We start from the raw sequence: 27,041 nt of genomic DNA, 5'->3' as shown, positions 1-27,041 counted from the left end.
GTTCTTGAGTTCGACAATATTTTTACACAAGTATTCTGTACACGCTTCTTGTTTCGTTTTCTTGCAAAATAATTTCTCTAAGCACACTTAATTGCTTGTCTAACACTGCGTTTCAATATTCAGTTCCCAATGCATGTGGTGAAACGCAAATAATTAAATTCGTGAATTATTTCACATTTGACGTAACCCATCCCACACCCAGGTAGCCTATTCTCTTGCGCCTCAACTAATGGGACAAACACTGACATCAGTCCCCGCACGTTCGCGCATTCGGTTACGCGCTTACAGCCAGTGACTCCTCAAACCAAATTTAATCCCAACGATCAACACACCGACCGTGAACGGACCCCAAACAGACGGAATTTCAGTCTTGTGCGCTTTCACGGGCTACATCTCTCATCCCATATAAAACTGAATTACCTTTGCAATAATAGTCAACCTCAACGGATTAAGAAACGCGGGTGAGGTAATTTTTTTGTCCTTTTTATTCAAGTGTTGAAACATGGCTATGTCGCAATAACGAAAAGCCAATCAAATGTGCCACCTTTTGTGTCATTCATTTAGCTTATTGTTGCATTTATTGTTGCATTTTAGACTAAATATTGTAGCCTACTAAATAATGCATGAATAACACACACTGTTGTTGCTTCTAAAAACTTATATGAATGGGATCCACTGAGAAGGCAAGATATAAACCGTTGCGCCCAGTTATTATACATTTAAATATGAAATTGTATGTTTTTTTTCGATGCACAGTAGTACCTTCAATATTACTAATTACTTAATGGTAACTTTAATTCTGATATCTGATCAAAAGTATGTTTATTATTTGGCACGGGGAAAATCATTCTGATATGGGGGGTATTATGTTTTCTGTATCAGGCAAACATCTCAGAGTATTAATTATGTGAATATGTTATGATACAATCATATATTGTGATCATGTCCTCTTGCCTGTACATCTTTGAGACTATACTCAATAATATTGGTATTACAAGGACCTAATTAGAGGGAGAGAAATATATATATATATATATATATATATATATATATATATATATGTATATATATGTATATATATATATGTATATATATGTATATATATATATGTATATATATGTATATATATATATGTATATATATGTATATATATATATGTATATATATGTATATATATATATGTATATATATGTATATATATATATGTATATATATGTATATATATATATGTATATATATGTATATATATATATGTATATATATGTATATATATATGTATATATATATATATATATATATATATATACATATATATACATATATATATATGTATATATATATATGTATATATATGTATATATATATGTATATATATATATATATATATATATATATATATGTGTGTATATATATATCATTTAGTTTGGGGGTCTCCATGTCAGATCATGCCTTTAAAAGGGAATATAAAGCAGACACATCGGGTGTACAGTGTTTCTGGACTCATCATTAACAAGCCTGTTAATTAAAACCAAGCCAATCAGCAGGAATGTGATCACAAGGACTGTGGGTGCACCTGACTGTGAAGCTCCCAGCAGGGCAAATTGGGGGCCACATCCCAGTCTACATTCACTAATCAGAGAAAATGTATCAAAATAATAGGAAACCAAAGGACAATATTAATCATGACTTTATCGTTCACTAACTAAGCCTTCTTTCACCTAAAAGTAATTCCCCCCCCCCCCCATTCCACTTACATAGATAACTTCTTATCATTATCACCCTCCCACTGTGTCCTCTGTGTTCCTCTGTGTAGTGGGTAGTCTATAAGTAGTGAGTTGTGCCATTATAGAAAATCTCCTCCACTATGGACTCCACTAGTGTCCACCATCTCCATGTCCTATAATGAGTATTCTGGTGTGAGATGCTGGTTCAAGGTTGGTTCAGTCTGATTGGTTGTTGTTGTGTTTTGGTTGGCCAAGGAGTGTCTTTGTGGAACAGTGGACCCAGCTGGTCTCCTTATGTGCCACCAAATGAAAGAAAGATTCCACTGTCACTGTTCCAAGTAACCCTCCCCTGGATAGTCTCTCTTTATCTCTCGCTCTCTCTCCCCATCTCCCTAAGTTCTCTTGGCCTACCCCCCTTCTTTCCCTCTCAGTGTGATGTCTGTAGCTCTGTTCTCCTGGTGCTGTTTGTGTCTCAGCGTTGTTGGAACGTGTTTCTCTCTCTGCTCTGTGGGTGTCTGGAGGAGGTTTCCCCGCTGTGAGTGTGTGTATGTGCACTGGGCATGCTCTACGGGAAGATAAGGGCTACATTGCGGGATGTCTGTGATGTTGCTGTGCAACAGTGGCAATGTTCGATCTCGCCCAACATTAGAGGTGTATTCATCACAGAAACTGCTTATGAACCAAACAGAAGCAAACAGACTAATACAAGAGTTTATATTGGACAAATTCAGCTAGGTCCCTCCCTGTTTCGTTCCATTTGCTTCCATTTAAGAAATGTTTTGCAACAGAATCGGCGGAATGAATACACCCCTGTTGTACCTGAAACAAAATTGCCACATAATCAGTTTGTGCCTCTCCTCTGCATCAGCTGACAGATGGGCCTTCCTTATGGCTCTATTTATCACCCTGAGCACTTTCCAGGGGCTCCACGGATAATGCTGCACACTGAGAGCTGAAAAAAATGATGGTTTGAAATCTACAATATTGTTCTCCAGAGTGCTGAAGAATTCAAACTGCTTAAGTCGGTGGTAATTGATTGGGCAGTTGAAATGCTACTGGCTGAAATTAACTTTTATAGTGCAGACAGCAGCTTTCCTGAAGTGTTTATTGAGAAATCAGATGGAAACTACCATGTCAGACTTGTAAAATGTTGGTAAATATTGAGAACCTTATGTGTTACACACATGGCAAACACCTGACAAACAGTGAACTTTAATTGGATAATAGATCAATTAAGGCATACATTGTCCCTTAAATAAGTTTGCCAAATGATTGACAAATCAATCATTTTCTTGAGCATTCACTTATACAGGCTATTGAATTATCTTTATCTTTGCGTTCCTATTTTGACTAGTGTACAGTATTGCAGTGGATCACCGCTGTGTTTACCACATAACCTCACATTTTGGGGGGGTATTGGCATTGTTCACTGGAGGAGCAAAGAAAGGATGGTAAATTAGTCATGCATGTCTGATCTGGTTGGTGTGAAGTCTTTCTTCTGCTGTTCTTCATTGAGCCGTGTGTGATGGGGACAGGGACCAGAGTTCACCTGAGCCCTGCCACCCACTCCCTTCCTGACGCCTTCCCATTGTCCTCTCACTGTCATTGACTGGGCTAAATTAACCACATCACACATAAGGCACACACTTAGCAACCTGACGGAAAACTGCTAATCAGGTAAATCATCTAATAGAAATGGAAAAAAGGAAGTCTCTGCTTTTATACATGGGCCTGTAATCTCTTTATGTAAACCCAGAATGATTTCAGTGGTCTTGAGGTCTTTGTTTGGCCGTTCCTTGTGGCCTGGCTGGTTGCTATGACAGACAACAGGAAAGAAGCATATGGCTTCTGGAGGCTTGTTGCCCAGCAGGTGAAATGATCAATATGCATTAAATAGAGACCACTGCCAGACCAGTGCCTTGTGCCTCCACTGCTTTACCTTGCCTTGCTGCTTCCCTCACTACCACAGAAGCACACTTCAAACTATAATTTCAGCTGTGTCCATGATCTGCTGTTAGCAGGGCTTTTATGAAACATGTCGGGGCCTGGTATCGCTGAGGACTGGTCGTAGAACCAGAGAGAATTCTCAGATCGCATCAATAGTGTTTAATGAATCAGCCCTCCAGAGGTGGCCCTTAACACTCCGCTGCTAGATTGTCCATCATCACTGGCCCGACTTCTGTCTGAACAGCCTAAATCATCTCTATTGTTTTAACCCAGCTAGTGGCCTTCAACTGATGATATGCAGTCGTTCTACAAAGTCTTCTAGGATCTGTGGCTTCTTATTCCTCGTTATTTCAATAGGTCGTTTTTCATGTTCACAGCTTTCCATGTATATGAGGTGAAGGTACACCACATGTCCTACTCTTCCTCATGCTCTCTCAAAGCCCTCTCTGTCTTCAGAATCAAAGTTTCACACTCCTCTACTATCCAGCTAACCCCGCGAATGTGGCCCCTCAGGCCCGGCCACAGCCTCAGCGCCAGATGCTAACCCCTGCTGCGTCCTACCTGTATCACACAGTGCTCTGTAATACACTGTTTGGTAGAGACTTCTAATCATCAGATAATGCTGAGAACTTCACCCCAGAGTATTCCATTACCACCCACATCCTGAGTTGTCAGGGGACCACCTGTTAGTGGCTACATGAAAGGGCCAAAGGAGAAGGGGTTTCACTAGGCAGGGGTGCTCTGTGCCCCTCTGTCACCAACCAGCTTCCTTTTAAGGCAACATGACTTTTCAGCCTGCGACAAGCAGTTCACTCTGTTTCTATGAAGGCGTTACTTTTCTCATTGTGTGAGAGAAAAATCATTTTTGTGCCATTCAGACTGCTAATCAGCCTCTGTCTGCGGCCCATTATCTGCACGCTCATTTCAAAGGGCTCAGTGATCTCCAAAATGAGTCTGGGCTCAGTCAATCCGTTTCCTGTGTATTTTGATTGTTTATTTTTTTGGACTAGTTGGTTGGTTCATTTTGGCAGCAAGGCCTCATGGAGTGCACTCCTCCAGAACTGAGCAGACTGACAAGCGAGAGTATTTTCTAGTGATGGCAGATTTCCCTAGTCTCCCTAAAAAATACCCTCTGCCCTCCACCACGGCAGTAGTTTGTGTCAAATGTAGGGTCGCAAAGGGAGGGTATATTACTGGAAACTTTTGAAGTTTACCAGTAAACTAATATAATTTTGGTATCTTTCAACGATTTTATATAATCTATTACATGACATCTAGTGGCCCTTTTGGGTACTTCAGATTATCACAGGCATCTATAATGCTCTCTGACCCTCTGTGTGGCCTTATCACATGTAAAATATATTAAATAATTAAATAACACAATTTTAAAATGAAACAGAATGACAAAGCTGTAAAACATTATGCTAAATATAAACCATACATTTAGTGAATACCATTGGTGTTTAATAGGAGGGTTTCAGCATTATTATATTTTTTTAATTACACATTTATTTTAGTATGTCAATATGTATTTGCTCTCAATGTTTTGGTGTCAAACTGATGGCAGTTATGAAAAGTCTATAATTGGACGAGTTAAGAGTTAATGCCATTGTTGATTAAATGCTTTTTTCATGCGTTAGACAATATGGTTCAAGAGAAAATGTCAGAAACTCATGAACAATATGGACACAGATGAAATTCAGTACCAGTCAAAAGTTTGGACACACCTACTCATTCAAGTGTTTTTTAAAAACTATTTTCTACATTGTATGAAATTATAACTATGAAATGACACACATGGAATCATGTAGTAACCAAAACAGTGTTAAACCGATCAAAGTATATTTTAGATTTCAGATTCTTCAAAGTATCCACCCTTTGCCTTGATGACAGCTTTGCACGCTCTTGGCATTCTCTCAACCAGCTTCACCTGGAATGCTTTTCCAACAGTCTTGAAGGAGTTCCCACATATGCTGAGCACTGGCTACTTTTCCTTCACTCTGCAGTCTAACTCATCCCAAACCACCTCAATTGGGTTGAGGTCGGGTGATTGTGGAAGCCAGATAATCTGATGCAGCACTCCATCACTCTCCTTCTTGGTCAAATAGCCCTTAAAAGGGAAAGGGGGATACCTAAGGCATCAACCCACTGTTCCCCGGGCGCCGAAGACATGGCTGTTGATTATGGCAGCCCCCCGTACCTCTCTGATTCAGAGGGGTTGGGTTAAATGCAGAAGACACATTTCAGTTGAATGCATTCAGTTGTACAACTGACTAGGTACACAGCCTGGAGGTGTGTTGGGTCATTGTCCTGTTGAAAAACAAATTATAGTCCCAATAAGCGCAAAACAGATGGGATGGTGTTACCTCTGCTGCAGAGGATAAGTTCATTAGAGTTACCAGCCTCAGAAATTGCAGCCCAAATAAATGTTTCACAGAGTTCAAGTAACAGACCCATCTCAACATCAACTGTTCAGAGGAGACTGCGTGAATCAGGGCTTCATGGTCGAATTGCTGCAAAGCAACTACTCTCAAAGGCACCAATAATAAGAAGAGACTTGCTTGGGACAAGAAACACGAGCAATAGATATTAGACCAGTGGAAATCTGTCCTTTTGTCTGATGAGTCCAAATTGGAGATTTTTGGTTCCAACTGCTGTCTTTATGAGACGTAGAGTAGCTGAACGGATGATCTCCGCATGTGTGGTTCCCATCGTGAAGCATGGAGGAGGAGGTGTGAGGGTGTGGAGGTGCTTTGCTGGTGACACTCTGTGATTTGTTTAGAATTCAAAGCACACTTAATCAGCATGGCTACCAGAGCATTCTGCAGCGATACACCATACCATCTGGTTTGCGCTTGGTGGGACTATCATTTGTTTTTCAACAGGACAATGACTGAACACACCTCCAGGCTGTGTAATGGCTATTTGACCAAGAATGAGAGTATTGGAGTGTTGCATCAGATGACCTGGCCTCCACAATCAAATTTAGATGGTTTGAGATGAGTTGGACCACAGAGTGAAGGAAAAGCAGCCAACAAGCTACCTTGAAGAACTTGCTCAACACTTTTTTTGGTTACTACATGATTCCATATGTGTTATTTCATAGTTTTGATGTCTTCACTATTATTATACAATGTAGAAAATAGTAAAAAAAAAACTTGAATGAGTAGGTGTGTCCAAACTTTTGACTGGTAGTGTATATATATTTGTTTGAAGTTATTTCAAGTATAAATTACCAAAGTTATGATAATTGCTATAGATTTTCTGTTAATTGCCAAATTACTGAAGATTCTGATAACTTTGGTAAATTACCGGTAGCTTTGCCACCCTAGTCTTATGTACAGGGCTGGAAATGTGATCAAGCCTGACCAAACACTTTATGTGGGATATGGCACAGTGCCTCTCTCTCAGACACACACTGTACGGTTGGAGAAGACAAAGGTCTCACCTCAGCAACTACCGTCCCACTCTTGTTTGCAAACTGCACAGCTGGTGGAACTCCCTCCCAGAGATGGGCAGGAGAAAGCAGTTTGTGTCTAATCCCCCAGCAGGTCTGCCTGCAATAGCCCCACAAATTTCCCCGGACAGCAGCTGCTTCCCCTCCTCCCCATAACGCAATCTCCTAGTCCTGGCCCATTTTTAGAAGCACCTAAATAACCCACTGTAAACCTCAGGGTGGGGTGTTTGAATGTGTGTGTGTGTGTGTGTGTGTGTGTGTGTGATGATGGAGGCAAGGCTATCGACCCACAACACCCCAGCAGCAGTGGCTCAATACTTCTTCCCAATTGATTTTCTGTATGGGTCACACCGCCGTCCGTCTTTAACTGTTAGGGCTAGGGGGCAGTATTGACACGGCTGGATAAAAAACATACCCGATTTAATCTGGTTACCACTCCTACCCAGTAACTAGAATATGCATATACTTATTACATATGGATAGAAAACACCCTAAATTTTCTAAAACTGTTTGAATGGTGTCTGTGAGTATAACAGAACTCAAATGGCAGGTCAAAACCTGAGAGATTCCTTTACAGGAAGTGGCCTGTCTGACCATTTGTTGAACTTCTTTTCCATCTCTATCATTTACTAAGGATCTCTGCTCTAACGTGACACTTCCCACGTCGTCCATAGGCGCTCAGAGCCCGGGAAAAAACAGAATGTCGTCATTCCAGCCCCAGGCTGAAACACATTATCGCCTTTCTCAAGTGGCCGATCAAGGGACACGGGCTTATGCGCGTGACCCCGACCGCCCCCGCCTTTGGGATTTTTTCCTCTGTTTGCCGAAAAGGAGATTCCCTGTCGGAATATTATCGCTTTTCTACGAGAAAAGTGTCGTAAAAATTGATTTTAAACAGCGGTTGACATGCTTCGAAGTACGGTAATGGAATATTTAGAATTTTATTGTCACGAATTGCGCCATGCGCGTGACACTTCTTTACTATTTCGGATAGTGTCTGGAACGCACGAACAAAACGCCGCTATTCGGATATAACGATGGATTATTTTGGACCAAACCAACATTTGTTATTGAAATAGCAGTCCTGGGTGTGCATTCTGACGAAGACAACAAAAGGTAATCAAACTTTTATAATAGTAAATATGATTATGGTGAGTGCTAAACTTGCCGGGTGTCTAAATAGCGAGCCCGTGAAGCCTGGGCTATGTTCTTAGAATATTGCAAAATGTGCTTTCACCAAAAAGCTATTTTAAAATCGGACATATCGAGTGCATAGAGGAGGTCTGTATCTATAATTCTTAAAATAATTGTTATGCTTTTTGTGAACGTTTATCGTGAGTAATTTAGTAAAATGTTAGCGAATTCCCCGGAAGTTTGCGGGGGGTATGCTAGTTCTGAACGTCACATGCTAATGTAAAAAGCTGGTTTTTGATATAAATATGAACTTGATTGAACAAAACATGCATGTATTGTATAACATAATGTCCTAGGGTTGTCATCTGATGAAGATCATCAAAGGTGAGTGCTGCATTTAGCTGTCTTCTGGGTTTTGGTGACATTATATGCTGGCTTGAAAAATGGGTGTCTGATTATTTCTGGCTTGGTACTCTGCTGACATAATCTAATGTTTTGCTTTCGTTGTAAAGCCTTTTTGAAATCGGACAGTGTGGTTAGATTAACGAGAGTCTTGTCTTTAAATGGCTGTAAAATAGTCATATGTTTGAGAAATTGAAGTAATAGGATTTTTAACGTTTTGAAAATCGCGCCACTGGATTACACTGGCTGTTACGTAGGTGGGACGAATTCGTCCCGCCTAGCCTAGAGACCTGCGGGGGCATTGCAGTCATTCTGCATTGCCAGGGCGATGGACGGTCCCAACCCATCAGAGAGGAACAGAAAGACTTGTTCTTTTAATAAACAACCCAAATGAACCCACATGAACTAGACCAGGGGGTTAGAAACAGCAAACAGGGACATTTTATTAGGATATCCTGAGTTGAATACAAATTAAATTGGTCAGTTAGTGATTATTAATCCTGAGGATTCCTTGAGCCCCATACCAACCCAGCGAACATTACTCCATTGGCCCCGTGTGGTTATTCGGTGGGCAAGGTGGGCACAGGCTAGCCCACATCAAGCCCAACACAGGCTAGCCTAGCACGGGCTAGCCCACAGCAATAGCACATCAGCCCAAAACGGGCTAGCTCAGCATAGGCTAGCCTACATCAAGCCCACACCAACCTGCCACGGGCTAGCCCACAACAAGCCCAAAAAAGGTTAGCCCATACCAATCCCACATCAGCCTAAAATGGGCTAGCCTACACCTGCCCAACACAGACTAGCCCACACCAATCCCACATCAGCCCAATATGGGCCAGCTCACACAAAGCCCAACAGGGGCTAGCCCACACCAAGCCCACACGAGCCTAACAGAGACTAGCCTACACCAGCCCAACACAGGCTAGCCCACATCAATCCTACATCAGCCCAACATGGGCCAGCCCATACCAAGCCCAACATGGGCTACCCCACGCCCAGCACAGGCTAGCCCACACCAAGCCCAGCACGGGCCATCCCAATTTGAATATTTGGGGGGTGGTTTGCACACAGTTCTTTTTGTGCAACCGTTACTGCCGTTGTTCTGTTGTTTGATGACCAAATTGTTTTTATCTTCTACACTGCCAATGATGAAGTCTTTAAAAATACTTAAGTACATGTGACATAGGAGAAAGGTAACAGTTTCTCTTGTGTGAAAATATATGTATGATAGTAACAACAGCATTGTTTTTCTGATACAATGTATCATGTTCCCTAAATACCATTAAGGCTTAAATTGTGCAATTTATGCATTGAATTACATTTTTATAAATAAATTATGAATTCCTATTAAATAGCCAAGGCGCATTGGCCCCATGTAGACTGCCCACCTTGGGCCAATATTTTAGCCCACATCGTGCCAATGCGAGAATGTTTGCTTATTTCAGGCAAGGCGAGGGCTGCCCTCACCAGATATGGGAGGTCCACATTGGGCAAATGCCTTGGGGGCCAATGTGGAGCCAATGAGCAAAGGCAGCCTATATGGGTCCAATATTTTTGCCTGCGTTGGGCCCACATCGTGCCAATATGGGCAATGTTTGCTGGAAATATTTCCAGCAAATCCTACTATACCAAGGACCTTTTAATCAACCAAGTGCAGTCAGTACCCCACTAGTCCCAGAGCCTACAGGTATACAAGCCTGTGATGGAGAACGGCTGCAGGATCTCATGATGAAGAGGATGTTCCAAGGCCACAGACAGACAGGGAAAGGCATTTACAACACAAGCACTAAGGGGCTGCCTGTCTCTGTCTTTATAGGCTCCTAAAGAGCCACTGCAGCTTGAGAGGGTAGCCCAAGAGGCTGATGATTACTGCCAGGACTGATGAGTGCTGCCGTAGCACAGCATCAGGGATGGGGTAAAGGGGTGAAGGGGTGAGTAGGCTATGATATGGTGGAACTGAGTGCTTCTGGGATAAGAGGACAAGGGAACAACATGGGTACTGTCTGGGGCCTTCAGAAGATGATAGTGTGGCTGCCTGGTGTTGGACTCCATGGCAGAGGTTTAAAGCCACAGACAGTCCAGAGAGATGACACACCAATCAGCTGTGACGTGGATGTTTCACCCAAGAAAATACTCTGTTCTGTAGGGATTTAAAAAAAAACATGATGAGGAAGAGCCTAGTTCGTCTACATGTATTTGAATGAACTCTGGAAGTCCATAGCGTGTCTGTGGCATCATACTGTAGCTGCTCCTGCCCATCCTCTCTTTTCTTGAGTAAAACATAGCATGAGTGTACTGAAATCTGTTGTATTTTTCCAGCAAGTGGTGCTGTACTTACAGGTGATGGCTTCCTCCTGGTGTCTGCCTCTGGCTCTCCTGGTCTCCAATCTAGCCGTTTCACACAGCGCTGAGCCCAGCTCCACACACGCCAAGAGGCGATTGGCACAGCCCTCACCAGGCAATGGCAATGCCCTCCAGTACCCTGAGCAGGGCTTCCAGAGCCATGGGCATGGGAACGTCAGGGAGCGTGGAGGGAGGCATGGGGGCCAAGGGGCCCACAGTGCCAAAGCCAATACTGGGGCTGGGCTCCTCTCCCGCAGTCCCCTGCACCCCGCAGCTCGGCATGAGGATGATGGGACGGGTCTGGATGGCCTGAGCCCGGTGAGACTGGAGATGGGCCCTGGGGGCAGGGAGAGGGAGAATGGTCGCGGAGGCTTCAGGAACCCATCTCATGCTCGGGAGAACCACCCTCTGGGGCCACACAAGGGGAAGGCACAGGGACATGGGCACCACTTTGATCACAGGAGACATGGAGGTCGGAGAGACAAGGGTCGGCACACTAAAGGTGAGTCCCCAAAGGATCTAGGGTTATCAAATGAGCCATAAGCCTGTTTGGGATTATTTCTGTTTACATATGAGTTGTGAAAGAGCCCAAATGCTTAGCTACTAATCAATTAAAAAACATAAACATAATGATAAATTCTGTGATTTTGTCATAGAGCATTGATACATTTATTAACCTGTTAAAGGGATACTTCAGGATTTGGGCAAAAAGGCTGTTTATCGAACCCAATTTTTTGTTGTTGTCAGAAAATATAAAGTGACATATAATTTTAAAGCTACAGTGATTGGAAAAGGGTACACCTTGATGGTCATTGTGAAGCAATTTATTTTCTTCTCCATCCACATTACCTCGTATGCATCCTCCACATGGTCCGCTAATCTATCTCATTGTTTACAATAGGAAAAGTGAATGGGAAAAGACGTTTCTTCACCGGTATATAAATAAAAACTCCATAACTTGAAAACCCTGATTGGTAAGGTAATTTTAAGATGTCAGGCTTGAAAATCCACTCAGCCATTTTGGAGAAGTGACTCACTACCCAAACAAGACGCAACTGGCTTCAAGTGGCCAAGAGACCTCCTACTGCTATCTAGTGCAGGGGTTCTCAGACTGAGGTCCTCAGACTTGAGGTACTACAGGGGGTCTGCGGCCAGATGTCCAAATTAGTATTAATATTATTATTACATTTTTTTTTCATTTAATTTTCTAATTGAATATTACAAAAAAAATGACATATTTAACACATTTTGGCCAAGGGATTCATGGAATGAGTTTCATGGCAAAATTTGTAAAATTGCAGGATATTAGCTTCAAAGCTGCAGCAACAACAAATCTCTCTGCCCAATGACAAAATGTGTAGAATAGCAGGAAATTAGCTTTAAAACTGCAACATTTACTCTCAAATGCCAAGCGGTGGGCCTTTAAAATGTTCCTTCCCAGGGCCCGAGACTTAGTTCGTCCGGCCATGCACTTACGAAGTCATAGTAAAACTCCTTGTCTGCTATTTTATCTCACTCGAGTTATGAGCGGATCCCTAATGAATTTGCTATCGCAAAAGGGGTCACTGGCCCCCAAAAAGTTTGAGAACCCCTGATCTAGTTGACAGAGTGGGAATCAGACAGGGGATATACACTGAGTTTACGAAACATTAGGAACACCTTCTCTTTCCATGACATAGACAAACCAGGTGAATCCAGGTGAAAGCTATGACCCCTTATTGATGTCACTTGTTAAATCTACTTCAGTCAGTGTAGATGGCAGATTAAAGAAAGATTTTTAAGATGTAAGACAATTGAGACATGGATTGTGTTTGTGTGCCATTCAGAGGGGGAATGGGCAAGATGAGATTTAAGTGTCCTTGAACAGCGTATGGTAGTAGGTGCCAGGCGCACCAGTTTGAGTGTGTCAAGAACTGCAACACTGCTGGGTTTTTCACGCTCAACAGTTTCCCATGTGTATCAAGAATGGTCCACCACCCAAAAGACATCCAGCCAACTTGACACAACTGTGGGAAGCATTGGAGTCATCATGGGTCAGGATCCCTGTGGAACACTTTCGACGCCTTGTAGAGTCCATGCCCCGATGAATTAAGGCTGTCCTAAGGGCAAAAGGGCGTGCAACTCAATATAAGGAAGGTGTTCCTAATGTTTTGTACACTCCGTGTATTTACATCATTGGATAGGTAGAGACTTCAGCTTTCTCATCATATGTATATCGTTCCTGTAACACGAAAAATTAAGGCATTGCACATTGTACAAGCCCTGCGCATTTAAAATGTCTGTGTCCCTTTGGGAATTTGTTTAAAATATTAACATTTCAGTTTCTTGGAGCCTGCTCAGTTTTCTTGGGCTCTGTAATATAAAACGAAATCTGAATCCCACAGTTTTTACCTTTCTAACAGTACTAAACATATGTTTGTAGGACTTATAGTTTTGAAACACAAATGTTCTTAATGAGGGTAGTGTACAATATTATGCATAGTTTAGAAAATGCCACGAGGGCATCAGAGTTTGAGGTTAAGTCGGAAGTTGACCTTATACTTAAAAAAACTGAATTTTCTTGTCAACAGGGAGAGATCTGGTTAAGTGGATATGATAATGGATGGTCTTTCCTCTCCTCCCCACCCCTGTTCTGTCCATCCATCCTTCCTATAGGTTTCTTCCCTGAGCCTGAGCTGGACTCTAGTCTGAAGGAGGGATCTGTCTCCTCCACCATCTTTGGCTCCGGCTCCTCTGCGGTTACCACGGTGATGAGCGAGCATCCCCCAATGCTGCCCCCAGCCTCCACCAAACCCAAGGTAACCCATAAAGACATATGAGTGCTTATTCAAAACAACATTGTCTATTGTAATTCAGTGTTGTAGGATTTATAGAGCTATTCATGGTAATTAAAGAGTGACTGTATTTCCAATTTGGAAATACCTAGGCTCCGTAATGGGCTTAATGTATCACATAGCTCATTACTCATCTCAGAGAAATGAGGAGACAGGCTTTTTAAATTACCTATAATTTTTCCTTCACTTTCTCCCAGCATGCTGCCTGCCATCACAATGATCACTCACACAGATAGATTGCTTCTCACATACAAATACTCTCCCTCTTCTATCCTCCCTCTATTTTTCTCGGGATGCTATTAAATCACCAATACACTCATCAGACTGGTAAATAACAGTACTCAGCCTGTGTTGGGGTCTGACTCTTACTCCAGGCTGTTTTTCTGTGGTGTCTGTCTCAGGTCCATAGTTCCATAGTTACTGTAGCCCTCTCTGGCTTTACTGGCCTCTGTGAGTGTTTGATGTCTAAACTGTCTGACTGCTTGGTATGCTGTTTACAAGCTGCCAGAGAGCCTTGGATATTGTGTGCATGTCTATATTCAGGAGCTGTCAGATATCGGCCTGCAGTGGAAATTATAGCCTCGCTTGGAGTGGACCTGGGTTCATTGACACCGGGACGCTGTGAGCGTTCTTAATTAATGTTTGATTCTGGCTGATGGCTAAATGAACAGCCAGGTACTAGTATCCCACCGCCATTCATCTAATTGATGTTTCTCAATGTTTCCTCTGGGTGAGACAGAATGAGCTGGGATCAATGTTACAAGGAGTCTGGTTGGCACAGACCCTTATTTCCTGATAAATGATTTTCTCAGGTCCTGTCTCTCTAGACATCCCAAGGAGACCTCTCAATGTCATATTGACTTCATTATAACCGGCTATTAATTTGTCAACACAGTCCAGAGGTACAGAGGAAAGGAGTTATGTAAGAGCTTCGTTGAAGTTTATGACATATCGGTTTTGGCTAAGTAATCCTCTGAGGAGTTGTTTTATTCAATATTGACTTCTGCTTAAATTGCTTTGATTCAAGGTGTGATATTGAAGGACATTGACGTACCGGTAAAATCACAGCTGTGTGAAAGTGATTCACATGCCTTCTCCTCTGACAAGTAGTAACACTCTACCATACAATGTTTAGTACGATGTATGTATGCTGCCTCAGGGCCATTAACAGTGTAGTGGGCAGCCATGTCCTCCGAAACCCACTGATTGCCTGTAAAGCACTCTGGGCTGTGAAGTCCTGAGTGTCCACAACTAACAGGCCATTTTATGGACCAGGTGTCTGTTCACGGGAATGTAGTTATAGGCCACTAAAGTGTGGCTATAATATTCTCTCTGCGTTACAGAAGTCAGGCCGGGGGAAAGTGCAAGGAGAGGTGATGCCCACTCTGGATATGACGCTGTTTGACTGGACGGACTACGAGGACATGAAGCCAGTGGATGCCTGGCCTTCTTCCAGGAAGAAAGGTCAGCACTTTATTCAAATACACATTTAGTCATCTCAGTTTGAGAAAATACAGCTAATGTTAATGTTGGTGGAAAGTCATACATGAATATGTGTTCACTCCACAAAAAACCCTAATGATGCTTTTGCATCTACTGAACATACTGTACTGCATAAGATAGACACATTTGATATATTTGTTATTTCTTTGACATTAAAGTGTTTGCTTGATTGTCCATATGTTTGTCTGAGCCTGGGTTGAATCAGTCTAAGTACTTTACTGGTAGTCTGTTTTTGTGCTGGTTATTTTGCATGCTGAAGACAAGCGGCGTAGTAAGAACCTAAGCAGTGGCAACGTGACGGTGGACTCTGATGCCATCGAGCCATGTGACCACCACTTGGACTGCCTCCCAGGTCAGTGACTAAACTGTCCTCCATCCACGACTCTGCTGACCCTTGACCTCTGGCCACTCAGGTCATGGTCTCATGAAAGCTCATTATGATAAAGGCCATGTGAGGGTCGAAACATTTGCGTTTGAATTTACAACCGAAAGTCATTTTTCTTTGTGAAAAAAAGATCCAATAACACGTCTGTCAAAGGCAGACAGGAAGCGTGGCAAATAGTGTATGGTAAATAGATGCCACGGTAACACCCTCTACTTCATTATCAGTTTCTTCCTTCCCACCCTCTACTTCATTATCAGTTTCTTAACGGAGAACGCAAGCTCTATCTATCTCTCCTCAGCACGACTTGAACCACTGCTTTCCTGCTTAACTGCTCAAAGGGGACCTATACAGGACGCGTTGCCTAGCACAAGTTAACAGCTTTGCGTTGCATGAATTGAGCACATTTACCCAAAGGAAAAGTTTACTTCTCAGTTTACAGTCAACGCTAGCACCACACGGCTAGCCTTCGCCCCAATACACCACTTAGCTAACTTCTTCATGCTTCTTTTTCCCCATCACGGTAAAAGACAGAAAAGAGACTTTTAATATTTGGTTAGCCCACACTGCAAGGCAAAGCTAACCTAGCTAGCTCACCAAAGAGTTACGCCACATACTTTTTCTTCAGCTAGCAGCGTGCTAGCAATTAGCTCATGATGTGAACACTAGCTAGCTATACGGCTAAGCGTCAGCCATCACAAGCACAGCCTGGACCCACTAGCCAGAGCTATGGCTACTACTACCCCTGCACAGGGTGAACCCAGCAGACCCCCTGCTTGCTCGTGCCCATGCGGGTCCTACATGTCAGGGAGGGACACACAATACCGTCTGTGTTGGCTGCTTGGAACTGGAGCATGTTCAGGCAGCTCTCGCTAATCCTGAATCTTGCACGCATTGCAAGAAGTTACCTAAGTCGAGTCTCAAAAGTAGGGCGTGCCAGGCAGCCCCCCGCGATGTTCTTCTTCCTCCCAGCCTTCAGGCCAAGAGGCAACTCAACAACCCTGAATGAAACCAGCTGAGCTGAGGTTATGGACGGTCTCCCCCTGGATTTCCACCCACTGTTTGACAAACTAGCAACAGGGAAAGGAGACAAGGGGATGTACAAGGATAAGGATGACAGTATTCTGCACCACTTCCACGATGAGGATGAAGAAGGGGAGGAAGAACCCCCACAGGGAGGAAGGGCCCCTCTCTCCCAGCATGGAGTATCGGCTGCTCCATGTGTACAAACGGGCTGCAGCCAAGCTCAATATTGAGTGAAACGCTGAAAGAGACTGATTTGATTGGAAGAGACTTCCATCCTGTTCCGTCCCTGGGAAACAGGATGTCCCTGCGATTCCAGCTTGCTTGGCGGAGGCCAAACACAACTGGCAAAAGGCCCTGTCGGGCAAGGTCCCAGCTAGGGACTTTGCTACCATGGACATGCAGGGTATGGAGGAGCTGGGGTTCTGTAAACCCCTCCAGTGGATCCTTCTCTAGCTAACCACCTCCACCCCAAACACTGTGCCTCCTCACTTGCCGGCACGTCTCTCCCTGGCCTGAATGTTTCTCTTCCTTCATCCTCCAGAATGTGTATGTGTAGGATGGAACTTCGCAGGACAGAAGACAAGGCTTTCAACTTCTGCCTGCCACACAGTCCCAGGCCCCATCCCGGTCTGACGTCCCCTGCAACCAGCCCGTGTAACTTCATTGCAGGACGAGGGCAGTGCACTGGTCCCAGTGGTTCCAAACCCCCACCGTCGCAGAAGACTGCAAACTCGGAGGCGAGATCACGGAGTAGAGGCAGGTCCTGGGGCAAGCGGTCCTTCATTGCAGCCACTTCAAAGTCCGGCTCTCCGCCACTGGATGGACCTCTCTGTCTTTGCCGAAGGCACTCCACTAGGGGTAGACACATTTGTCACAGGGTGGGGCGCAGCCCACAAGGGCAGAGCAGTGAACGGATTGTGGTCCCCACAACTCCCACTTGCTCATATAAATTACCTCAGGTTGCTTACAGCCCTTCTGACCCTAAAACATTTTCTGCCTTTTCTTAGGAATTGTCACATCCTGGTCAGGATGGAAAATATGACTGTAGAGGCATACATCAACCGCCAGGGTGGCGCCCGATTTCTGTAGCTATATGCATGTTCCAGGTGTTATGAACACAGTAGCAGACATGTTGTCCCGAGGGAATCCCCTATACATCCCCAATTGGTGGCCCAAGTGTGGGAGAGATACGGACAAGCTTCTGTAGATTTCATTGCATCATGCACAGACACACACTGTCTGCTGTTCTTTGCACTAGCTGGCAGTGATGCACCACTAGGGGTGGACATGCTGGCACACCCATGGCCAAGGGTGCAGCTTTATGCGTTTCCTCCCCTGTCTGATCCTTCCCACTCTATCCAGAGTGAAGGATCAGAACGTGTCCCTCATCCTTACAGCCCCTCAATGGCCAGGACAGCTGTGGCTAGCGGAGATTGTTTTGACCAGCCCTGGCAGCTGCTGTTATGCAGGGATCTGTTGACCCAAGTGAATGGAGAGATTTTGCGCACTCTTTGGGCCTGGCCTGTGAGAGGATGACTATCAATGCAATAGGCCTACGGCTAGGGTCCCTTCTACAAGCTCACTATATGAAAGTAAGTGGTGTATGTTTGAAAGATGGTGCGGTCAGAAACAGATCATTCCCTTCCAATGCTCTGTTTCAGAGGTACTATGCTTTTTGCAGTACCTTTTGGACAGGGGAAAGCCTTTTCCACCATTAAGAGGTACCTGACTGCAGTCTCTGCCTGTCATATAGGCTTCGACAATAATACAGCGGGGAAACACCCCCTGAGTTGTCATTTTATGAAAGGCTTGTCGCTTATGCCCAGTGTCCAAGCCGTTAGTCCCATCGTGGGACCTACCTATTGTGCTTGAGGTCATTTCACAGCAGCCGTTTGAGCCGCTGGAAATTGTAGGAATGTGATATTTCTCATTTTAAAACTGCATTACTTTTAGCCATTACGTACGCAAAGTGGGTGAGTGAGCTGCACGCACTGTCAGCCCACCACTCATACCTGCTATTTGCCGTAGGGTTATCAAAGGTTACCTTACAATCTAACCCTGCATTTACGCCTAAGGTTAGCTTACAATTGCCTCACTTTGGAGCTGCTAGCCTTACGCCCACCTCCTTTTCTCCACAGAAGAAGAACATTTCCATCGCTGCTGTCCAATGTGCGCCTTGCGCATCTGAATGGCAACGAGAGCCCTACTACAGAGCGACCAGCTCTTTGTCTATTGGGAACCTCCCTGTAGGGCCAGGCCCATTTGTCGCCAGCGTCTATCCCACTGGATAGGGAAGGCTATTATATTGGCTTATAATAGCAAGGGTTTACCACCTCCGGAGGGCTTAAGAGCCCATTCCACCAGAGGTATGGCTGCGTCATGGGCACTATACAAAGGCATCTCTATCCAAGCGATCTGTAATGCGGCATGTTGGGCTACCCCTCAAACCTTTTATGAGGTTCTACCGACAATATTAATATGAGTGAAGTATCTCGTTTCCCTTCACGTGGACGAAAACATTTGCTTGATAATGAAGTAGAGGGTGGGACCGTGGAGCCTTATAACATGTTGACCTTTGTTTTGGCTCAGTGCCCCACAATTTACTACTTGTTTCTATAGCACCAACTTGCCAGTTGGTCATCTCCCGCTCATATAGTGTATGTGCAGCCGGGATCCATACGATGAGCAAGTCCTCCGCTTTCTCTTTGTTTGCCGTACTGGTGTGTGACTCAGGTGTGTGTTGCTTGTGTGTTTGCCATTTCACTGGCTGTGCTTGTTTTAGGAAGTGGGGTGCAGGCTGTATTTGCAAACCCACTGTAGCTTGTAGCAAACTTTTAGTAAATTCCTGTCAACAAGAGAGACATGGAAGCCCAGCTAGACTAGCTAAACTGTAGTTTCAATTAAGGTTGCTAACAAATGTTTTCAAAGATGCAGGAGCTGTGTTTATTTTTGCTCTATTCTGGGACAATATGGACCATCCGGACTTTCAATGTAGCAACTGTTTGCTTGCATAGGACTACAGGGGTGAAGTGGCTACTCTTAGCAAACAAATAGCGAATTTACACAAGCTACTGGGGAATCCATGTCCGCCTACTTTTTCTTCTACTCCAGTTGCTGGATGCCGCTCTGGCCTGATGGGAGTGTCGCTGCCGTGTTGTCTCTCCACAGCCGACTGGCCGGTGCTCTGCAGGGATCCCTCCCCAAAGGGGTTTACCCCTTCCCTGGTGAATGGAGTTGGTAGGATGCTTCTGGATGACTTAGTGGATGTTCCTATTCTTGACTCTACCAACCACCCATGGAGGCACGTCACTCGCCGTGGATGTCGAAAGCAGCGGCATTTTGTCAATAGGGGCCTCCTTGGCGGTGGGAAGCCCGGACCTGATAAAGAATTCAAACAGCTTCGCCGCCCTGGATCCAGAGTTTCTGGCACCTTCATCCCTGGGGGCTTCTGCTTCAATATTGGATCCGGAGATACCTGCGCCTTGGTCCTCTGTTCTGTCTCCCTTGCCGGTGGCTTCTACAGTGTATGACGCTTCACTGGTTATGGGAGGCTTGAACCGGGTGCCAAGAGTTCTGAGCATACGAGATACCGCCTCTCACTAGTCCTCAACGGGTCTCCCGACTCATGCGAGGCGTAGGAATGGGCGGATTTTCTCTCTCATCTCACTGGCTGTTGTTTTAGGCATCTCTATGGTAAGAAACGTCTCGGATCCTGGACCAAAAACCCTGTGCTACCCCAGACCTCGAGTACAGGATATGACTAGGCTTTTCTCCCTACCGTTCTACGTCAGCACACGGAGATTGATGCTGTTATATTCCATGTGAGATTTAATGACATTAGGAATGGTAGTTTGGAACGGCTGAAACAGGATTTTGAAGAACTGATTGGATCTCTGCTGGACATCAAAAAACATCCTATAATTTCTGGCCCTCTGCTCTTGCTGGGTCGAGGTAGTGAACGTTTAAGCAGGTTAATACCACTTCACTACCTACGTGACTACTGCAGCTCCATTGGTGTAACCTTTGTAGACAATTCTGACACCTTTTGGAAGCAATGGATGCTCTTCAAAGGTATTTACTCCTATTAAATCGCAGCGAAATCATTCCTCCACAGATTCACATGTTGTTAGGGTTATTGTAAATAGTAATTATGGGCCTGTTAATTTAATTTCCATTGATAGCTCTGTTAGCTCCCGTAAGGAACCCACTGTTGCTAGCTCCACCTACAGTATGCACATATCAAGCGATCATATTGCTACATGTGCTCATAAACATAGGGGTATTGCCAATAGTAATCTTGTGCACATTTACCTGAATTCTACTATTAGCTCTGCCACTTTGAATCCAATCAGGAAGCCCATTGTGGCTAGCTCATCCAGTTCTATTGACTCTTGTGTCAACATGGATACTCCTGCTCTTTTCAAATCTCACAGATGGCTTGAACTGTTACATATATACTGAACAAGAATATGAACGCAACATGCAACAATTTCAATGATTTTACTGAGTTACAGTTCATTTAAGGAAATTGGTCAAGTTAAATACATTTGCTATGCCCTAATCTATGGATTTAGCCATCCCAGGCCCACCCACTGGGGAGCCAGACCCATCAAATCAGAATCAGTTTTTACCCACAAAAGGGCATTATAACAGACAGAAATACTCCTCAGTTTCATCTGCTTTCCAGGTGGCTGGTCTCAGACGATCCCGCAGGTGAAGAAGCTGGATGTAGAGATACTGGACTGGCATGGTTACACATGGTCTGCGGTTGTGAGGCCGGTTGGACATACTGCCAAATTCTCTAAAACGACATTGGTGTTGGCTTATGGTAGAGAAATTAACATTACATTATCTGGCAAAAGCTCTGGTGGACATTCCTGCTGTCAGCATGCCAATTGCACGCTCCCTCAACTTTAGCATCTGTGGCTTTGTGTAGTGTGACAAAACTGCACATTTTAGAGTGGCCTTTTATTGTCCTCAGCGCAAGGTGCACCTGTGTAATAACCATGCTGTTTAATCAGCTTCTTGATATGCCACATCTGTCAGGTGGATGGATTATCTTGGCAATAGTGAAATGCTCACTAACAGGGAAGTAAACATATTTGTGCACAAAATTGGAGAGAAATAAGCGTTTTGTGCATATGGAACATTTCTGGCATATTTTATTTCAGCTCATGAAACATGGGACCAACACATTACATGTTGCATTTATATTTTTGATCAATTTACTGTAAACGTGGGAAGCCTGATGTCTAAACTAGACTTTCTGGATGTCTGGTGCATGACACTAGCCAAGACGTCCTGGAGACCTGGCTGAATAATTTGATTATGGATAAGGACGTTGCCATTGTGGACTACAACATTTCCAATGTGATAGACAAAGATGAGAGGAAGGATTAGCTATTTATGTCAAATCTACTCTTATGTGTGTGAGCTGTTGGTTGTAAAAGTGGCCATAAGCCAAAATATGCAGATATTTATTACTGCTGTCTGTCGCCCTCCAGCCGCTTCGGTGGGGGCTGTTGGTAGTATTTCTGATTATTTAAAACCCTTTCTGAACTGGATGTGTTAGGAGATCTACATCTTGATTGGCTTACACATGCCTCAGATCAGTTTAAGAATATCTGTTTTGAATTCAACTTGACTCAGCTGATAATGAAACCCATTCAGATTCATGTAAAAAACCTAGCAAACTCCTCATCGATTGATTTTATATTGACTAACCGACCCCATTAGTATTTGGCTGGTGGTGTTTTTGCAAGTGATATTAGCGAATACTGCCCTATCGCTTGGAGATACCAAATTGAAAACTGACCCTCCTATAATTGTGAAGATAAATATAAAAAAAATCCTTTATGATCTATATTAATATAGATCATATTAATACAGATATTAATATATCTCTTTCTCTTTCTGTTCTCTTGGAGGACCTGAGCCCTAGGACCATGCCTCAGGACTACCTGGCATGATGACTCCTTGCTGTCCCCAGTCCACCTGGTCGTGCTGCTGCTCCAGTTTCAACTGTTTTGCCTGCGGTTATGGAACCCTGACCTGTTCACCGGACGTGCTACCTTGTCCCGGACCTGCTGTTTTCGACTCTCTCTCTCTCTACTGCACCTACTGTCACTAACTCTGAATGATCGGCTATGAAAAGCCAACTGACATTTACTCCTGAGGTGCTGACCTGTTGCTCCCTCTACAACCACTGTGATTATTATTATTTGACCCTGCTGGTCATCTATGAACATCTTAGCCATGTTCTGTTATAATCCTCACCCGACAAGGCCAGAAGAGGACTGGCCACCCCTCAGAGCCTGGTTCCTCTCTAGGTTTTTTCCTAGGTTCCTGCCATTCAAGGGAGTTTTTCCTAGCCACCATTGCTTGCTGTTTGGGGTTTTAGGCTGGGTTCCTGTATAGCACTTTGTGACATCGGCTGATGTTAAAAGGGCTTTATAAATACATTTGATTGATTAGCTTTTTTTTACTAGCTGCATACCAGGACCCTGTTTTGGCACTTTCATTTTCTCATCCATTTTGACTGGTTTAAAAAATGTAACCTTTATTTAACTAGGCAAGTCAGTTAAGAACAAATTCTTATTTACAATGACAGCCTACACCAGCCAATTGTGCGCCGCCCTATACTCCCAATCACGGCCGGTTGTGATACAGCCTGGATTCAAACCAGGGTGTCTGTAGTGACGCCTCAAGCACTGAGATGCAGTGCCTTCGACCGCTGCACCACTCAGGAGCCCTAAACATGCCCCTTTCAAGCAACTCAGAGTCAAAAAACGAATGAATCCATGGTACTCTCCTATACTCTCAGCCTCTTGGTAAGAAATCAAGCCTGGCGAAGACTAGACAAACTGGCTCGTTTGCTGATTAGCAGCTGTTTTGGTAATTGAGAAATAGGTGCATTGCCTCGGTTAAACAGGTCAAATCAAAATACTTCCTTAGCTCTATGGCAGACTCTGTTAGTGATCCCTCTAAATTCTGGAAAACAGTTAATTCACTGAAGCAGGGTAATTCCTCTACTTCCCTTTGTAAGCAAGTCGTTTTAGACTCCTGCATCATTACTCAGAAAGTTAAGATTTGTGATGTTTTTAATCAGCATTTTATCTCAGCTAGTTTCTTACTTGAAATAAATGGTGGTCAAACTGGTCTTGCCGAGTCAGTTGACTGTTCTTCCCACATACAGCTTTCAGTTGTCTCGATGGAATCAGTCGACTTAGGAAATGGTAGCCCGGGTTTTTCTTTTTGGCAACTCACAGAAACAGAAGTTCTTGCTGCCTGATTAGCTATTGACACCAAGATGGACCCGTCTTTGCTTAACTATGCTGCACTCCTCATTGTTTGCTCAGTAACACACATTTTCTATTTAACTTTAGTATCAGGAAATATTCCGAAAGTGTGGAAAGCAGCTTTTGTGCTGCCACTCCATAAAGGTTGGATAGTAATGATCTCGATAATTATCGACACATTTCCAGGCTCCCTTGTCTTGCAAAAAATCCTAGAATCATTGGTCAACAAACAGCTATGTTATTTTCTATCTGTAAATGGTATTCTTAATGTTAATCAATCCAGATTCAGACCTAAATATAGTACCACTCTGGCTACCATGCTTGTTGTAAATTATATTGCAAATGACTTAGATGATAGAATGAATTGTGCTGCCATGTTTGTGGACTTGTCAAAAGCTTTTGATACTGTAGACCATGTTATTCTGTTGAATAAGTTGTCCTCCATAGGGTTGGATACTGATGCTTGCCGATGGTTTCAGAATTATCTCAACGACAGAACTCAGGCCATCAAGGTAGATGGGGTCAAACCTGAGTTTCTTGAGTTGCATAAAGAGGTGCCCCAAGGTTTGATACTCGGCCCACTACTGTTTACAATCTATATACTTTAAATTACATTGGTAATGCTGTAAAAAAAATATATACAGTATCAGTCAAAAGTTTGGATACACCTACTCATTCCAGGGTTTTTCTTTATTTTGACAATTTTCTACATTGTAAAATAATAGTGAAGACATCAAAACTATGAAATAACACATATGGAATCATGTAGTAACCAAAAACGTGTTAAACAAATCAGTAAATATTTTATATTTGAGAGTCTTCAAAGTAGCCACCCATTGCCTTGATGACAGCTTTGCACACCCTTGGCATTATCTCAACCAGCTTCATGATGTAGTCACCTGGAATGCATTTCAATTAACAGGTGTGCCTTCTTAAAAGTTAATTTGTGGAATTTCTGTGAGCCAGTCAGTTGTGTTGTGACAAGGTAGGTGTGGTATACAGAAGATAGCCCTATTTGGCAAAAGACCACGTCCATATTATGGCAAAAACAGCTCAAATAAGCAAAGAGAAACAACAGTCCATCATTACATCATTACATCATTACTGACATGAAGGTCAGTCAGTGTAGAAAGTTTCAAGAACTTGGAAGGTTTCTGCAAGCGCTATGATGAAACTGGCTCTCATGTGTCCCTGTAGTGAGATACTTCACTCATATTATCAGAGAACCGGGGTTACGCAAATAACTTGACGTTTCTCCCTCTACCCCACCCATAGGATCCTGCTGTGACCTGAGACAGCACGAGTGCAAGCTTCACAACCGCGGCCTCAACAACAAGTGCTATGATGACTGTATGTGCGAGGAAGGTGAGTAAGCGACGTAACAGACCAAAGCCACAGAGCATCAGAGAATTTAAGTGAGAACACAACCAACATACGACATATGGGGCTCAGTTTCTGATGTCAGTAGCCTGCTTGTCCATCCTCTGACAGCGTTCCTATTAATTTGTCTCAGGGTTCCGTTGCTATGCCAAATTCCACCGGAAGCTTCATGTGACCAGACGAAGGGGTCGTTGTGTGGTGCCAGAGTCAGCCAACAGAGACCAGGGGGCCTTCATCACAGTGTGAGGGGTCACAGACACACACCACACACTGAACATGACCACTCTCTCTGACATAAAAGACAGACACTGTCTAGTGATAGTTCATTCAGAATTTTCATACTACTCATCTGGTCTCCCTCACTTCAGTGCCACAGAATCATGTACATGTACACATTAATTCCAAAACAACAACTGTGCAGTGTCTGATTAACTGAACATGAACATATGAATGTGTTTTCTGAGAATGGATAGATTGTCAATGGCTTTTCTAATGATTCTGTCACACTACTCTTTAAAGGTAATTATTATGATAAGCAAAAATGTTTGTTTGAGTTTCCTTTATATGTTTTAATATTTGTTTATTTATACAATATTTAGAACAGAACTCTGTGTCTATTGTGTTTTTTCAACCTCATTTTATGTGATTAAATTCTTGTACATTGATGATTGTTGTTCTGAGTTTTCTTGAGTGTTTTCTTCATCTTATGGATGCATGATGTTTTTTGTTAAATTTAGTCACATTTTTTGTCAAATGCCAAGGACCTCATGTTACATCATCCTTCAGGGTTTCACATAATACATGGCCCATAGGTGGCCCATAGCAGTCAATAGGAGTTCATGTCCTTTGGTAATTTCATGGTCAGGCAGGGCAGAGACAGGCTTGGTTAAGATTCTTATCATCATCATCATGCTGCCTCTATGTGTTCAGTATGCTTAGTCATTGAGCTCACGGTCTTATGAAACATTATAATCCATGACACCAGTAAGGATAATTCTTCTCAGTACTCTGTGTGGAGACGGATGTGATTGTTGGTTCCAAAGAGCCACAGGAGCTCTGAGGTTGAGTCTGTATATGCCCCCCGCTCTCAATGGAATTCTGTGTGTCAGGGCCCAGCGTTCCCTGGAGGAGAACAGATGCACCCTCTAGCTCTCATCCTCTCACTCACTCTCTCTCACCCTCTCTCATCCTCTCTCTCTTTCTTAAGACTTGCACTACATAGTGTAAAGAAAGTAAAATCAATGACATCAAGTGTATATTGTGTATTGGTGAGTAAAACATTAGCTCCCACTCACACCACACGATTGTACCTGTATCAATATTTGATCAGGCAGAATAGCAATCGTTTTTCTTCCCAAACAATCAGCACACTGGGAGCACCAGGTTGCTCTCACTCTGATTCATGGCCTTGGAAAAAAAAGTGGTTGTGATGTATTCATTAATAACCTCAGAGAAAGTGCAGTGCTACTGAGTGCACTGCTGGAACTTAGAGAGCAGCCAGTCAAATGATAGATCACCCCCAGCCAGATGGTGGCAGGATACATAGGGAGCGGTGGCATCACTTAGGGACCTGCCTGGACTGTTAAACAGCCTGTAAACAGCAGGAGT

At 43.6% G+C, this 27,041-nt stretch overlaps 1 protein-coding gene across 4 annotated transcripts; it reads left to right on the top strand.

Moving 5' to 3' along the window:
- The first annotated feature begins 304 nt into the window (after positions 1-304).
- LOC106582973 (draxin-B-like) lies at positions 305-26,099 on the top strand. 4 transcript variants are annotated; one of them, XM_014166618.3, is made up of 7 exons: positions 305-461; positions 10,987-11,512; positions 13,666-13,808; positions 15,188-15,308; positions 15,607-15,699; positions 25,329-25,418; positions 25,567-26,099. In XM_014166618.3, the coding sequence occupies exons 2-7, from the start codon at positions 11,011-11,013 to the stop codon at positions 25,677-25,679; spliced, it is 1,062 nt and encodes a 353-aa protein (XP_014022093.1). In that variant the 5' UTR covers positions 305-461; positions 10,987-11,010; the 3' UTR covers positions 25,680-26,099. The 4 variants fall into 4 exon arrangements, with proteins under 4 accessions (XP_014022093.1, XP_014022095.1, XP_014022094.1 ...); XM_014166620.3 differs by having other exon boundaries at positions 318-466; positions 11,008-11,512; XM_014166619.3 differs by having other exon boundaries at positions 328-466.
- The last annotated feature ends 942 nt before the right edge of the window (positions 26,100-27,041 follow it).

The sequence above is a fragment of the Salmo salar genome, chromosome 22 (assembly GCF_965601325.2).
Source record: "Salmo salar chromosome 22, fSalSal1, whole genome shotgun sequence".
In the NCBI taxonomy this organism is placed as follows: domain Eukaryota; kingdom Metazoa; phylum Chordata; class Actinopteri; order Salmoniformes; family Salmonidae; genus Salmo; species Salmo salar.
This window is presented reverse-complemented; position numbering and strand designations above follow the sequence as displayed.